Source organism: Phoxinus phoxinus (genome assembly GCF_949152265.1).
Source record: "Phoxinus phoxinus genome assembly, chromosome: 24".
Classification (NCBI taxonomy): domain Eukaryota; kingdom Metazoa; phylum Chordata; class Actinopteri; order Cypriniformes; family Leuciscidae; genus Phoxinus; species Phoxinus phoxinus.
The window spans coordinates 6,810,318-6,825,015 of record NC_136899.1 but is presented as its reverse complement, the minus strand read 5'-3'; the positions used below and the strand labels follow the sequence as shown (position 1 = coordinate 6,825,015).

The 14,698-nt window shown below is 36.9% G+C and overlaps 1 protein-coding gene across 1 annotated transcript in view; it reads right to left on the bottom strand.

Moving 5' to 3' along the window:
* vav3 (vav guanine nucleotide exchange factor 3) overlaps positions 1-14,698 on the bottom strand; it is a 58,901-nt gene that overhangs the window by 14,916 nt on the left and 29,287 nt on the right. Inside the window, exons 9-19 of the mRNA XM_079602368.1 lie at positions 14,597-14,696; positions 14,209-14,304; positions 10,718-10,786; positions 9,729-9,815; positions 8,460-8,545; positions 8,180-8,312; positions 6,575-6,684; positions 3,455-3,556; positions 2,752-2,849; positions 1,341-1,363; positions 643-676 (exon numbers count right to left, since the gene is read on the bottom strand). Coding sequence (XP_079458494.1) covers positions 643-676; positions 1,341-1,363; positions 2,752-2,849; positions 3,455-3,556; positions 6,575-6,684; positions 8,180-8,312; positions 8,460-8,545; positions 9,729-9,815; positions 10,718-10,786; positions 14,209-14,304; positions 14,597-14,696 — 938 coding nt within the window. The remainder of the gene's footprint in view (positions 1-642; positions 677-1,340; positions 1,364-2,751; positions 2,850-3,454; positions 3,557-6,574; positions 6,685-8,179; positions 8,313-8,459; positions 8,546-9,728; positions 9,816-10,717; positions 10,787-14,208; positions 14,305-14,596; positions 14,697-14,698) is intronic.

Here is a 14,698-nt window from a genome sequence, read left to right as displayed (position 1 = left end):
CTGAGTGAACATTTACTGGGAGAAGTGGGCCTATCTATGCTAGCAAATGGAGCAACAGTGGTTAAATGTCTTCGCACATTGTGTTTCCCGCTCATATCTGATTTGCATCTGACACTAAACCCTAGTTACGTGTACAAGCTTGCCTTTACAACAAACGACAACCCTACGGCTCGATGACAACTAAGAATATGCAATCTGGCTCAGATTGGAGAAGTAAGTATTACTGTACAAGACTATGCATGTTTTGTAAGCATGATTGCTTATGAAACCCTAAAGCCATAGCAATGACAAACTTACAAATTCCAATGCAAGACATGCAAAACTGTGACTTAAAGGAACTGTTTACCTAAAATTCAATCATTATATGCATTAACATTTAAGTAAACGATGAAAGAATTGTCCTTTTTGGGTGAAACATCACTTTAACATGTCATTCCAAACTTAAATACTGTTTTTTTATCACAATTTTTAAGAATCTTGGTGTCCATAGTGACCACATCTTGTATTCAAAATAGCTTAAAAAAAACATCCTTTTTTGATCCACTGACAGAAATAACAACATTCTGGTTAGTCGTGTTTGGTTGAAATACGCATTCCTTAAAGAATGCAAAATGTGACTCATTGTGTGTGTTTGTGATTTACCTGCATCTTCTCCACGACAGGGTTTTTTTCCGATCTGTAATGACAGTAAATAAATCACATGATTCATACTGTTGCCACTCACAGACATTGCAATGCATTAATGATTTGATAATTAAGTAAAAGTTTGTGCAAAAGCACAATTAATCTCATCATTAATTTGGACAAGTAAACACTGTTTGTCACACCACTGCATAAAACACGTTCATCCTGTAACATATGCACAAAGAATGGAGAATGGAGAATTTCCTCCATGCAATTTACCATCAGTGTTGAACTGCACTCTGGGCAAATTGCATGTCAATATCCTTATTACATGCTATATAAATTACATTGGGTTTGTTATTGCAAAATGATGACCGTGGTGTTGTGTTGCAAGCGATACAATTAATAAAACTGGTGTGCAATTAAATAAATGCACAATCCATAACATATATATCATTCTAAACTCCAATGAACTCTGGGCTAGAAACAATTGCATAGTTTCCCCATAACCAGTGCATCAAACTTTAATAAAGTAATATCTCTTCAATAACAATTCCATGAATAATGCTATACGGCAACTCTAAAGTGCATTGTAAAAGAGAATTTTCTTATAGTACTAATTTTAAATTGTGTTCAATAGGAATAAATGAGGCCCTGTAGGGAAGAACTACATCACAGATTCACTTGAAAAGGAATTATTTGAACAAAAACCTCACCTGTGACCCGAAAGAGCTGGAATCTGCAAGCATGTTGAAGACAGGCATGGTTAGAGTTAATTTACACATTCAGATAAACACACTGTGCAGACGCTGTTATTAGAGTGTGAGGAACACGGTGTGCTGTGAGCATTTATGATTTGTTTTGCTACGCTGCAGGTACTTAACAGCTGCCCGAGCTAAATTGACGTGAGGGGCCGGACTAGACAGAGTTATGCACCAGGAGCAAGTTTCATTGGCTCCCGAGGGAGAGGCTGGGCCTGTTCTTGGAGTGTACATTGTGAACTTTGTCCTGTTGCATTAGCGTACACCTCAAGAGTTAGTGACACACACACACACACACACACACACACACACACACACAGAGGCATAGGCGTGCACATAAAAACACAGAGTGGAATCTTGTGTACAAAACAACAGAGGACAGACTTGACACACACACATATTGGGTTCTCAAGAATTCTAGTCTCAACATTGTTCAACCACAAAAAAGTAAAACAAATTTTATATTAAGAGTGAAACAAATAAACTATCACAGGTTTATCTGTTTTCACTGGAAAAATCCAGACACTGAAAATGAAATTACTGTAAAAAGTTACATGCAGAGGGTGTGTGTTTGTCAAGTCTGGCTGTTTTGTTCACACGATTCAACTCTGTGTTTGTACAGTATGTGCATGTCTGCGTCTACGCCTCTGTGTGTGTTACTCTTGGATGTATTAAATGCTTTAAAATATTGACTAGATTAATAAATTAATTGAATAAATTTCATATATCTGTTGTGGTAAAGATAGAACATTTCTACGTAAAATAATCTGATCTGTGGCCTAGTCCAATGTGGTACAGCAGAATCTCACATCGTCCTTTCTGTGATGTGATCCTTTTTGTCTTTGTTTGTGTTTTGTTTTTCATTTTCTCTGCATATTTTGTTTTGTTTTTATTGCTAGCTTAAATCACAATCAAATTAGCTAATAGGACATGGGATGTGCAGAACTGATGGGAGTTTAGAGAAAGCTCAGCTGTGCCTAAAAGCGTGAACAAGGAAATTCTATGGAAGCCTGACTAATGCCTAAAACAATAAGAAGTGGCACTGTTGGCAGGCGCACGCACACATGCATACATCATGAGTTCAGGAACCCAACCAAGCCTGTTTGTCTGTTTGTCATCAGACATCACGCTTATCTATGTGGCCTAGGTTAGATTATTAGGAATCTCTGCATGTTGACAGCTTTTATTGCCCTGTCAGTTACAGTGTACTGCAGGTCAATCATTAGTGTGCAGCGAGGTAAGACGACATCACATAACACTGAAACATGAGCCAGAGGCTCCATCGCAGCTCTGTAAATAGATGATTCATAATGTGCATGCACAGAAATTTCTACAAAGTGTTTGTTGTGTTGAATGCGGGGCTCACCGGCACTGCTTTTGACACAGACGTCCACCCTGCCGAGACACTCCTTATGAGCGCCAGCACCACATTTGGAGCAGCGGTAGCCTTGATAGAAGACTCCTCTGAGATAGATAGATTATAGATAGATAGATAGATAGATAGATAGATAGATAGATAGATAGATAGATAGATAGATAGATAGATAGATAGATAGATAGATAGATAGATAGATAGATAGATAGATAGATAGATAGATAGATAGATAGATAGATAGATAGATAGATAGATAGATAGATAGATAGATAGATAGATAGATAGATATATAGATAGATAGATAGATAGATAGATAGATAGATAGATAGATAGATAGATAGATAGATAGATAGATAGATAGATAGATAGATAGATAGATAGATAGATAGATAGATAGATAGATAGATAGATAGATAGATTTGCATTAACATCTCCCATTATTTCCATTCCATTACAAAACTATTCAGGAATTATCTACATGTGATTGGGCCACGCCCACATACTCTGCTCTGATTGGCCCATCATCTGCCAATTCATCAACTCTGAAATCATCGAATTTATGATTATCCATAAACACCCTTGATTTACCACCGTCTTTCCCTCTCTCTCACTCACTCTGTGTGCAATATCGATCTAATTAAGGTGCATTGTGGGTATACTGTGTCATTTCACAAAGCTTCAACGGTGAGCTCACCTCAGCAGCATTTCACACGAGCTGCAGGATGTGGTCGTCTCAAAGGTGTGCATGCGGAACTCGTGGAAATTACTTTTCCCGCTCTCTGGACAGATGTTCGATCTGTTGAGAGAGAGAGAGAGAGAGAAAGAGAGAGAGAAAGTGGATGTTAAAGACAAGACTGGAGACTGTGAACACAGAACCGCTTGTTTCCACCTGTAGTCTTCTCCCTCCATCCAATCAGCTGTGATTGCCTCTTAAAACACATAGGGGGTAACTAGATATTTGTATTTTGTGGAGATTTTTTTTTTTAATGACGATCATGTAAAAGCTTTTTAACCAGATCCCTCAATGTACTGCATAACAAAATGACAAAATTGACAAACATAATTATATTCTAACTAATGATCTGTTTTATATTATGTAGTATGAGCTGAAGCAATAGTGTTGCTGTCTTCGCATACACCACTAATTACAGCATCAGCAGGGCAGGAGTCATGATGTCGTCTGTGGCTCTATTACTGTTTTATAGTCCAAGACCCTCCATCCGCTTTCTGTTTCTCTCGCTCGATCCATCTTGAATAACCCTTGAGCGGTGAGTGCCCTCATAATAAAGGCATTAATGGATGACGGACAGATGAGAGAGCTGTCTTTGCTTGCTGATGTCATGTCATTAGGCTCGGAGTATGTAACAGCACTGATATCCAATCAGCTTTCAGCTGCCGACTGATCTGATGACACATGACAGAGAGAAAGAGAGCACTGACTCACCACTGTTCGCCAGAATTAATGAGCCCTTCAGATAAATCTGTTAAAAACGTGTTATCTAATTAATCAGAGCCCTGTCTCCTGTCTTTGGTGCATTACACTTTTTTCTCCTCTCTTATTCAAATGGGCTTTTTTTCATGGATGTGCCTTTTTTTGGATATATATGACGTTTGAAATTTGGTACAGTAGATCACTTGTCACATAGTTTATTGCGTTTTTCATCTGCATTTTACCGATTGTTGCTGTCATCTGCCAGGAATTACAAATATATTTTCTCTCACTCTCTTTTTTTCTCATATGTATGCGGTGGATCACTTATACAAAATAATGCAGCCTTATTATTTCACAATAAAAAGATTTACTTGAATCTCTGATTCTCCTGAGAATAGTAAATGGAATCAAATTCAAGTAAAGGAAGTTTTTTTTTTTTTTATCTTGCTTCTTTGAAATAAAACAGTTTGATGTACTAGAAATATTCTAATGTGTAATATTGGCGGATACCACCAGAAACCACCCATGTTTAAATATCAAAATCAGTGCCAACTCTCACGCATTGAGCGCGAGACTCGCGCAATTGGCCCTTTTCACACGCTTTCACGCCACACATCCATTTTCTCACGCAGAAAAAAATCACGAAGGAAAGAGGACACTGACAACGACAGACAAGACAGAGCAGGTTACTTTTGATATAAAATAAATGATCAGCTCTCAGAATATGTCAATTTTATTATGCAATTCAAACAATAAATACCGGTTTGGCGCTTGTAAATGTGACCTGACAGATCTCTGTAGCGCCTCAGTTCAAGCGGCACGTGAACCGATCAACTCTTCTCGGCTCTGCTCTTCTTTACTATTAGTAAATAAACCCGAAATTAGCGAAATGTATATGCCTCGGATCAATCAGTGTTTTTTAACCGCGGTAAGAAGTCAATAAAACAGGTAGTCTAGAACAATGTCACATAAGTTACATTTACATCAGGAAAGCAATTTAATGACAATTTATAGGCTGGACAAATTAGCTATAGAGTTTTGTTAAATATGTCCACTATATTAGGCTACATATTATATTTTTACTTATATAATTAAAATATTATAAAGTTGTTATTATAATAAAGAACGCATTATATTTCATTTAAGTTGTTATTTTTAACCTTTAATAAAAAATAGCCTAGGACTCTCTATCTTTACAGCATTAGTGATTTATTTTTTAACATTTATCTACTGTAACTAATAATTATCAAAATGAATCGATATTGAAAAGTTGTCATGCAATAATAAATACAGTAACCCCCCCAATCTCACTCCAAGCTAAACTCAAAAGTTGGCAGCCCTGTTGACACTTCTGATTATTACCCAGACAAAAGATATTTTGAAGAATGTGGGTAACAAAACAGTTGACGATAGCCATTGACAGCCATCCTTTTTTTTATATACTATGGAAGTCAATGGCTAGCATCAACTGTTTGGTTACCAGCATTCCTTAAAATATCTTAAAGAAATGATGCCAGAATTTTCATTTGTGGGTGAACTATACCTTTAAAGTACAGTACTTTAACAAAAATAGCTTGTTTAAAGTGTGCCCTTCGTGCTTTTTCGTATATTATGTGTAATATAGTAGCAGTTCGTGAATGTAAAAGGTCTGCACAGTTTCAAAGATCAAAGTGTATGATAAAATTTGAATTTTGTCTCCCAAAAGAAAGAACCAATTCTGACTTGCCTGAAACAAGTCGTCAGTATTTTCGTAGTTGTGTTATAAATTTGCATAATACAACGTCTACTTTGACCCGCCCTCAAACTCTGTAGTTGTAGCTGAGGCCTGAAAAAGTTGTCAAGACATGTCAAGAAGACGCTGTTGACATGACAGTGAGTAAATAACTGAATTCAATATTTTCAGTGAGCTATTCCTGAATGCATCAGATAAAAAAATGGTTATGCAAAGCTAAATTAAGACAGGTTTTAATGCAAGAAGCATTATTAGTGGACTTCAGTTCCACTAAAATACCAGCAGACTATATCTAAAATAATGCAGACTATATCTTCTTCAAAACACCCACACTTACAAAAAGAAAAGGAAAAAATACCTAGCATATTACTCCAGTCTATCTGCAAAACTGAACCAGCCACTCTGAGAGAATGAACACCCTTTGGGTCACATTATGTTTTATAAGGTACACCACTGCAAAAATGCTTGGGTAAGCAAGTCCTCATTACTGTGTTTGTTCTGTAGTAAAAATATACACTAATGGTGTTTTAGTCCTGAATCAGGGCCAGGACATACTGTCATAGCTAAATCATGTCTTTGTGTCTGTTGTCAAGGCAGAAAAACAGCACAGTGCAGGCCTTCAGAGGTCATACTGTAACACACACACTCACAATGCCATGCCAAACTGCTCCAGCCATTTCTTCTTTAGCTCCTTGGTTTTGAAGAAGAACTCAAAGCCGTTCTGACCCTGGTTGTGTGTGAGGTAAAATCCGTGGCACCACTGGAAGAGACAGAGAATGCAAGAACATCCATGTTATAAATGCAAAACACACATACACAGATAAAGCCAAGGCCGTTTGATTCAAAACATCAAAGATGCTCTAACAAGGATGAGAGTACAAAGCATGATGGTGTGAGGGGGGTCACTGTTGTTTATGCAAGACTGACGAAATGTTACTATCAAATCTAGCTGGATCATCCTGCTATCGTCTGCTGGCATTGTGCTGACAATTACGTCATATCGCAAGTGCTGTAGAACAAATGGAACAGATTTCATCACTTGAAAGAAATGACAGTGTAGACAGTCAGGTTCAAAATACAAATCTTTTGTTTATTTGCAGTGTGAACAAAAGTATAATGCTGTTCGATAAGCAGTTACGTATCCGGACACTAGGCCTCTCTGTCTTCAATGATTTGGTGTTAATAATGACACTATGCTATGGGGCTTTTAGTGTGTTGCTAAGGTGTTGTGTTTGGTTTCTAGGGCATTGCTAATGTGTTTACGGTGATTGCCCAAGTAAAAAGAGACTCTATGGTGTGCCATTATCATGCTTTTCATATCCAGATATTATGTACACTCCAATTGAAAAGATTGGTTTTTACATGTTTTATAGTTAACATTGTGAAATATGACTATGTGTATATTAAAATAACAACTTAACTTACACTTTTACTTTCAGTACTTGAGTAGTAAATTTGAAAATAAACTACTTGCAATACTTAAGTACAACATTTTTTGAATAATTTAGTACTTCTACTTAAGTGTGGTGTTTTAAGAGCACTTCAACTTCTACTCAAGTCACTTTTTTGATAGAGCACTTGTACTTTTACTCAAGTCTGGGTCTCTAGTACTTTATACATCTCTGGATGATCATTCAGAAATCATTCTAAAACGCTGATTTGCTGCTCTACAAACATTTCTTATTATTATCAGTGTTGAAAACTGTTGTGCTGCTTGAGTCTTTAATGGATAGAAAGTTTAAAAGAATAGCGCTGATTTGAAATAGATGTACATAAATAGATAAACATTTATGTATATTAAATTAACTTAAATGAACCAAACCTTTCCTCAAAAACCCAGACAATTTGAGGCATGACTCATGTCTGTGGCACAAAGATAGTTTAAATCACTAACTGCAAGTGTGAGAAAAAGTAAGCGTGATGTTTACATTGCATGTTTAAAACTGCAGCTCCATTTCTCAGTGAAACTCTTGTACGTGTAATATCTACAGAATTATCTAACCAATAATTGTCCTGGCACAGCAGCATGTAATGTATAGTAACAAACGACATCATGTTTTCTAATTTAGCCGTGTCTGGTGTCGGCTGCGTTCGTTAGCGGTCGCTAGACGGTTTTTAATAGAAAACACCATCTGTGCGAATGAAAGCTGCTCTACTGCAGTAACTGATCATGGCACGACAGCATAACAGAACATTTGCTGCCCTCGGCTTTGGAGCAGCGAACTTTGGAGGCAATTAGGAGACCGGCTGCACACCTTTCGGTTTTCTCTTTCTGAGGTCGGGTTGTTGGTGATCTTGAAGGAGTGGAGGTCAATCACCTCCTTCATCTCATAGTTATCTCCTCGTCGTTTGCATACGATCACGGCGGAGTCAAACAGAAAGATGTGCCTGCAGCAGAAAAAAAGGCAAACATCAAAAAGAGAAAGAGAAAATAAAAGTGTAGTGCCTGAGGGTGACACCTACATAACCCTTAGGCCTTAGTAAAGACTTGTGGAGTTTCAGGCTGAGCAGTATTCCACACTTTAATCATCTCACCTGTCTTGTTTGGCTCGTTTGTCGACTGAAGCTACTCGAACTTCGCTGTCACCTTTCGGTCTCCCATAGTAACGGAGAGACTGATTCTGCAGAACACAGACATGAAGCAAACTCAATGTTTGTACACTGCTAGTGGTCAATGTTCTTGAGTTAGATGTTTCTTTCTCCACAAAACTGTTCAAAGCTGCATACCGTCTCTGCTGGGGTGTAACTTACTAAAAGTAGGCATGCAAATCAGTGCTGTTTTTATTAGTCTGACACCACCTCTGCTGCTTTTAAAATAGTTCAGCTTTTCCAGTGACATACAGTAGCTCTTTTTTCCCACCAAGTTAAAGCGTAGCGTGAATAAAGAAGCGCACAGCCTTTCAACAGAGTGAGCTGAAGAAACATTAGAATATGCGCTCCTAAAAACTTGCACTGAGAAGTGTGAATCATAATAGCAAATTGATTTGTTTCAATGGTTAAGGATTCGCTGATTAATTTTAATGATCTTAGTGTTCCCAAAAATGTATTGCAATCTCATACATTTCATGCATTTTTTGATAGCGAAATATATATTTTGTTAAATACTGAAAGACTTTGCTACATTTGTGAAAGGCTTTTATAAATAAGTTTTTTTGTATTGTTTAATTAGCTGTTTTAAAAACATTATTATATGATTATAAATTTTATATGTATATATGCAGTAAATTATTATACATATATATATATATATATAGAGAGAGAGAGAGAGAAAATAGAGAGTAAGAGAAAGAGTAAATAGATGCATTTTAAATAAATTATATTATTAATACTAAACAATTTGGAATAATAATATATTTGAAAATAATATGTCTGAAATAACTAAGTTACATAAATCACGTGAATCACTTAAATAAATAAGTTAATTATCGAAGTGATTAATTTTAATCTAACTTTGATAAAGCTTCTATAAAATGAATCTGAATTCATTTATTTAAATATATTATTTTTGTTTAAAAAAGCAAATAAAATCATTTATGATAACCTCAGTGAAATAAAATGTTGTTTCAGAGGCAGAAGACTCTTGCATGAGGTACACAATGGGGATTTTCTTCTGAAAAAACTTGTTGATCTTGATCTATGTGGTATCGAGTGTATATTATCTGATCCCAGCGAATACTGAGGTCTTTTAAGCTTATAATGTAGCTAGATACTTTATCAAAAGTGTAGTTTGACTACAGTAGTTTCCCCAGCACTGATTTTTAAATGATACTCTGTGATATATATGAAGTGTGTTATTTAGCTCACAAGGTTTTCTATAGATTTCTGGTACTGTTCGATGTCTCGTAGAGTCTCGATGTCTCTCTTCACCTCGTTGACATACTGGGCCAGATCCTGAGGAGAACGCAAACAAAACACCTTAACATTCATCACGCTTAGACTTTGACCTGCGAATAAACAAGGAAATCTTTCTATCCGTGACCTAAAAATAACCATATTTCCTCGCCAGCTTCCTTATTGACAACATCGCCCCGTGTGATGTTTTCAAGGCACTCATTCCTGTCTAAAAATGCAAAATACGATTTAGCGTCTGAAAGGCGAGGCTTATTTGACAAATCTCATTGCGAACACAGTGCCCGCCGTTCCCGTGAGTGGAGTTTAGCGACTCATTCATCATGTCGTATCTAGAATAATCAGAGAGTGGGGGGGGGTTGCTCGTGCTCGCCCACCGTGAGGATCTTAAAGGGGAGCACTTGAGGAGGTTAACCGCGTTAGCCCGATACCCCAATCAATGCTAAGTGGCTAATTTATCCAAATGAAATCATCACAGCCCTCGGTGCAATCTGCAAAATCTTCTCAGCTTGATTTGCCTCAATTAACGGACGGTTACCTGTCAAGATGCATTCGGCACCATCTTGATCATGTCTGAGTCAAGAGGGCCACATTGATTTTCAACGAAAGCTTTTCGTACGAAAAAGTTGATGTCTGCCCGTGCAAAATAAATAGCTGTGAGAGAATGAAATTTGTCATTGTTGTAATTTCAAATTGTCCAAGGCTTCTAATATCACAGAAAGACGGGTGATTAAAAGCCTGTTGGTATAAATGATACAAATGATGGGGAGCTAAATGCGTGTATGAGAGCAGATAACAGGTCAAACCGTTGGGTGAAGACTGTAGGAAGCCTCATTTGTCATTTTATGGTTCGAATGAGCGCTCACACACTTCTGACTGGACTACAACCCAGAAGTCAAGGCAACAGGCAGCTTATGAAAAGGACATTTATACACTCAACCCACCTTCATGGCGTCCAGCGCTTGCCGTAAATTAGTCTTGTCTGAGGCATCATGGGTGTGTTTCACCAGTTCCTGTCAGGAAGGAAGAGAGATATGAGATGGTGTTCACGGCCCGTGTCTCAGTGTCTTATTATCACCAGATGATGATGAACGCAGCAGACAGTCAGATGTACAGGAGCGAAGCCGAGCCGGAGGACATCTGTCACTTTCACACGCTCTCATAACTCCTACTTAATAACCGTGCAAATTGTTTACCAACATTACAGAAAGAACATTTAGCTATAAGTCATCTAAAACGTAACAACATGCGGTAACACTTTAGGCTCAGGTTACACTGAAGCAGAATTCGTCTTTTTAATATTTGATTTTACGTGCGTGTTCATCAATTCCTGCTCCATAAAAAAAAGAAAAAAAAAAGACACCAACAATTTTTTTTTTTACAAGATTATACAAGGTGATTATGTGGCAAGCATTATAATACAATGATAATACAGCGTGGCATGTGTTTTTATCCCCCCCCCCATACACACACATCCAGATAAACAAACACACACACACACAAGCTGAAATAATATCCCAACCGGCATCGCAGGTTCAAGAATTGAAATGAGAAGCAAAAGGTTTTTGTGGGGTTGAAATTGCCTTCCTGCTCCGGGATGAAGTAAACAAGACATCTGGGCCAGTCTGTAGGATAAGGGAGGGTGCTATGAATGTCCTTTACTCGGGTCTGATAAATGGCTTCCTTTTGGCCTAAGAGATATATTGCCATCCAGCACAAGCCAAATCCCCTGCGTCAGTCAAGCTGAACCTGCGCATTATTATCAGCAGAAAGACGGACATCACCTTATTTTTCATTCTCACTTCCTTCTGCCCTCACACAGCGAAAGAGAGAGATAGAGAGACAGAAAGGAGGTATGACACTAACACGGAGATTACAGCAGAAATAAAATGCAGCCAATCTCTTATCCAAACGCTTGCAGAATTCTTGGTGAATATCATTCAAACTTGATTTCACAGAGCGGCATCGCAGTATTGTAAAGTCTGGCCCACTCGCACCTTTTTGTGTCAAACTATTGCTCAAATTATGCTCGAAATTTGTCACATCACTAACATTCGCTCATCACCATCTTCATGCTTTGTTTCTGTGAACCAATGCCAAAAATATTACCACTTTAAAGTGATATTGGCTTAGTTGGAACAATTTCTTAACTTTAACTTTTTATGTAAATATAATGTATATGTATCGTTTTACTTCCTGATTTATGAACATTACTTTGACTTCTTTACAGTTACAGAAAAAAAGATACATTTCTAAATCAAATTTAAACCTGAACATAGAGTAAAAAAAAAGTTGGTAAGATTTTTGGAAGAAGCATCGTATGCTCACCAAGACTGCATTTATTTGATAAGAAATACAGTAAGGACAGTAGTATTGTGAAATATTATTTCTTATATTATAATTTAAAATATCAAAGCAAAGCTACATTTTCAGCATAATTACTCCAGTCTTCAGTGTCACAATTCAACAGAAATCATTCTAATATGCTGATTGGCTGTTCAAGAAACATTTATTATTATTGTCAATGTTGAAAACAGTTGTGCTGCTTAATATATTTGTTGAAACCATGTTGCACTTTTTCAGGATTCTTTGATCAACTTTAAAAAGAATGTTTGAAACGCCATTTATTTGAAACATAATCTTTTTGTAGCTATGTAAAAATGTACACTCAAATTTGATCAATTTAATGCATCCTTTTTGAATGGAAGTATTCATTTCTTTAAAAAAAGAATCTTACGAAGCCAACATTTTAGAGTTTGAAAGAAATACAAAAATAACCATTTGGAGTAAATGAAGAAGAATTATTTATTTAATTTGAATAGTTAAATATTAGAATATTTAATAATAGATTATATATGAATAATTTTTTTATATAACTCATTCTGTAAAGCTGGTTTGCTCTTTCTCTCATCGGCCGAGGTTTTCTCCAGCAGAGCAAAGAGAAGAGAAAGACAGTCTGTCACACGCTAGCCTGATCTCCAGAGGGGCAACAGACAGACAGACGCTCTATCTGCGCACACACACACACACACACACACACACACACGTTCCCTAAACCAACAGCTGGCCAGATGGGCAGGGAGGTGAACTGAGCTGTGGACAGCCATGCAGGCATGCTAAGTAGATGCTTGCACACACACACACACACACACACACACACACACAGAGAGAGAGAGAGAAAACACCTTCGCTGCTCTGTCCGCTGAGAGCCAAAAGGTTCTTGCAACAGCAGGAGGATTGTGGTGGCTTCAGTCTACACGCTATGTACCTCTCTCTACTTTTCTTTTTCTCTCTCGCCTTCATTCACATTTCTTTCTAAATCCCCTCATAGCTGGGTCATGCAGTAGACCTAACGTGTGATGGACAGAGACACACTATGAAATATTCATGGCAGGCTGCGTGAGATGTTTATGGAATAGGGCCAGACCAAACATACAGGACTGAGTGAAGCATGCTGGTCCTCCATTATGTGGATTATACTGCCTCTACTGGAGTACAGTGGAGTATTACACTGCACTGCCTCTGCTGGTGGGTTTCATACATGGATGATGCAGCTTCTCTGTGAAGACAGACACCACTGCCCCTAGTGGACATTAGCAGTAAAGCAGTCGTGTAGAGACGACATGAAAGAAGAACTGACCCTATTTCTTCCATCAGAGCAAATTAATCAGAGATAAATCATATTATGATAAATGATTTAGACTCTTTTATCAAAATAACAATAATATTATTAAATATTATCTATATCCACTTTCCTTCTATCAAAACCAATATCTGATGGGCTATGAAAATATTACTAGAAATATATTTATTATTCTATATATTACTATTCTTGAACTATGCCAACATATACAAATATTAAAGTATATTGTTAATAATACAGTTTTTGTTTTTAAATTTCCATATATATATATATATATATATGTATGTATATATACTATAAATTCAAGCAGCAAAAAAATATATGGTTTTAGTTATATATTAAATAAAATATACATTAACTGAAATTAAATAAAGTATATATTAAAAAAAAGTTATCTTACTTCAGCTAGTTGTCCCATTTTCATTTAATTTTACTTACTAAAATAACATTACCCTGTGTGTGTGTGTGTGTGTGTGTGTGTGTGTGTGTGTGTGTGTGTGTGTGTGTGTGTGTGTGTGTGTGTGTATGTGTGTGTGTGTGTGTGTGTGTGTGTGTGTGTGTGTGTGTGTGTGTGTGTGTGTGTGTGTGTGTGTGTAAATAAATTTCATATCCTAACATGTTGAATTGTTCAAATCAAATACAAAAGAATAAAATCAAGTCCCACTAAATTATTATCATTACTACATTATATTAAAACATGTCACAGTGTAGACATTATGCATTTTGTGCTGTCTTTAAAGTACAAAAAATATGTTGGTGTAGGAACAGAAATACAGCAAAATAATTTCAAACCTGTAGAAGCAGATGATACTTCAAAACTCTCTGCATCGGAACAACTAGCAGATCTCTCAGAGTAAACTTCCCATTGTTGGCTCGTTTGGAACATAACTGAAAACAATGAAAGGAACAAATGATTCACATAAAATGTTCATAAATATTTTTGTACTATTTTCATCCACCAGGTGGCAGTGTCCAGCAGCAAATCTACGAGTTCAGTTTTGGTAGTGAAAAATAAAAGCTACTTTCAAAGGCTTTACATTATGTCACTTACTGAGTGTTACATACAGTCAGATAATTTTAAATTATAAGATAATAGTTCTGAACATATCTAATAGTTTGTGTGCTACCGTATTCATGGGAAGTGTCAGAGAGATGTTTCATGAACACAGTCGGACAATACCTCTAACATCTGCCTGACGTCCTCTCTGTTCTTACAGATGTCATCCAAACACGCGATGGCTGTTTCTACGTGACTGCAGTATTTCCCATACAGGACCAATCT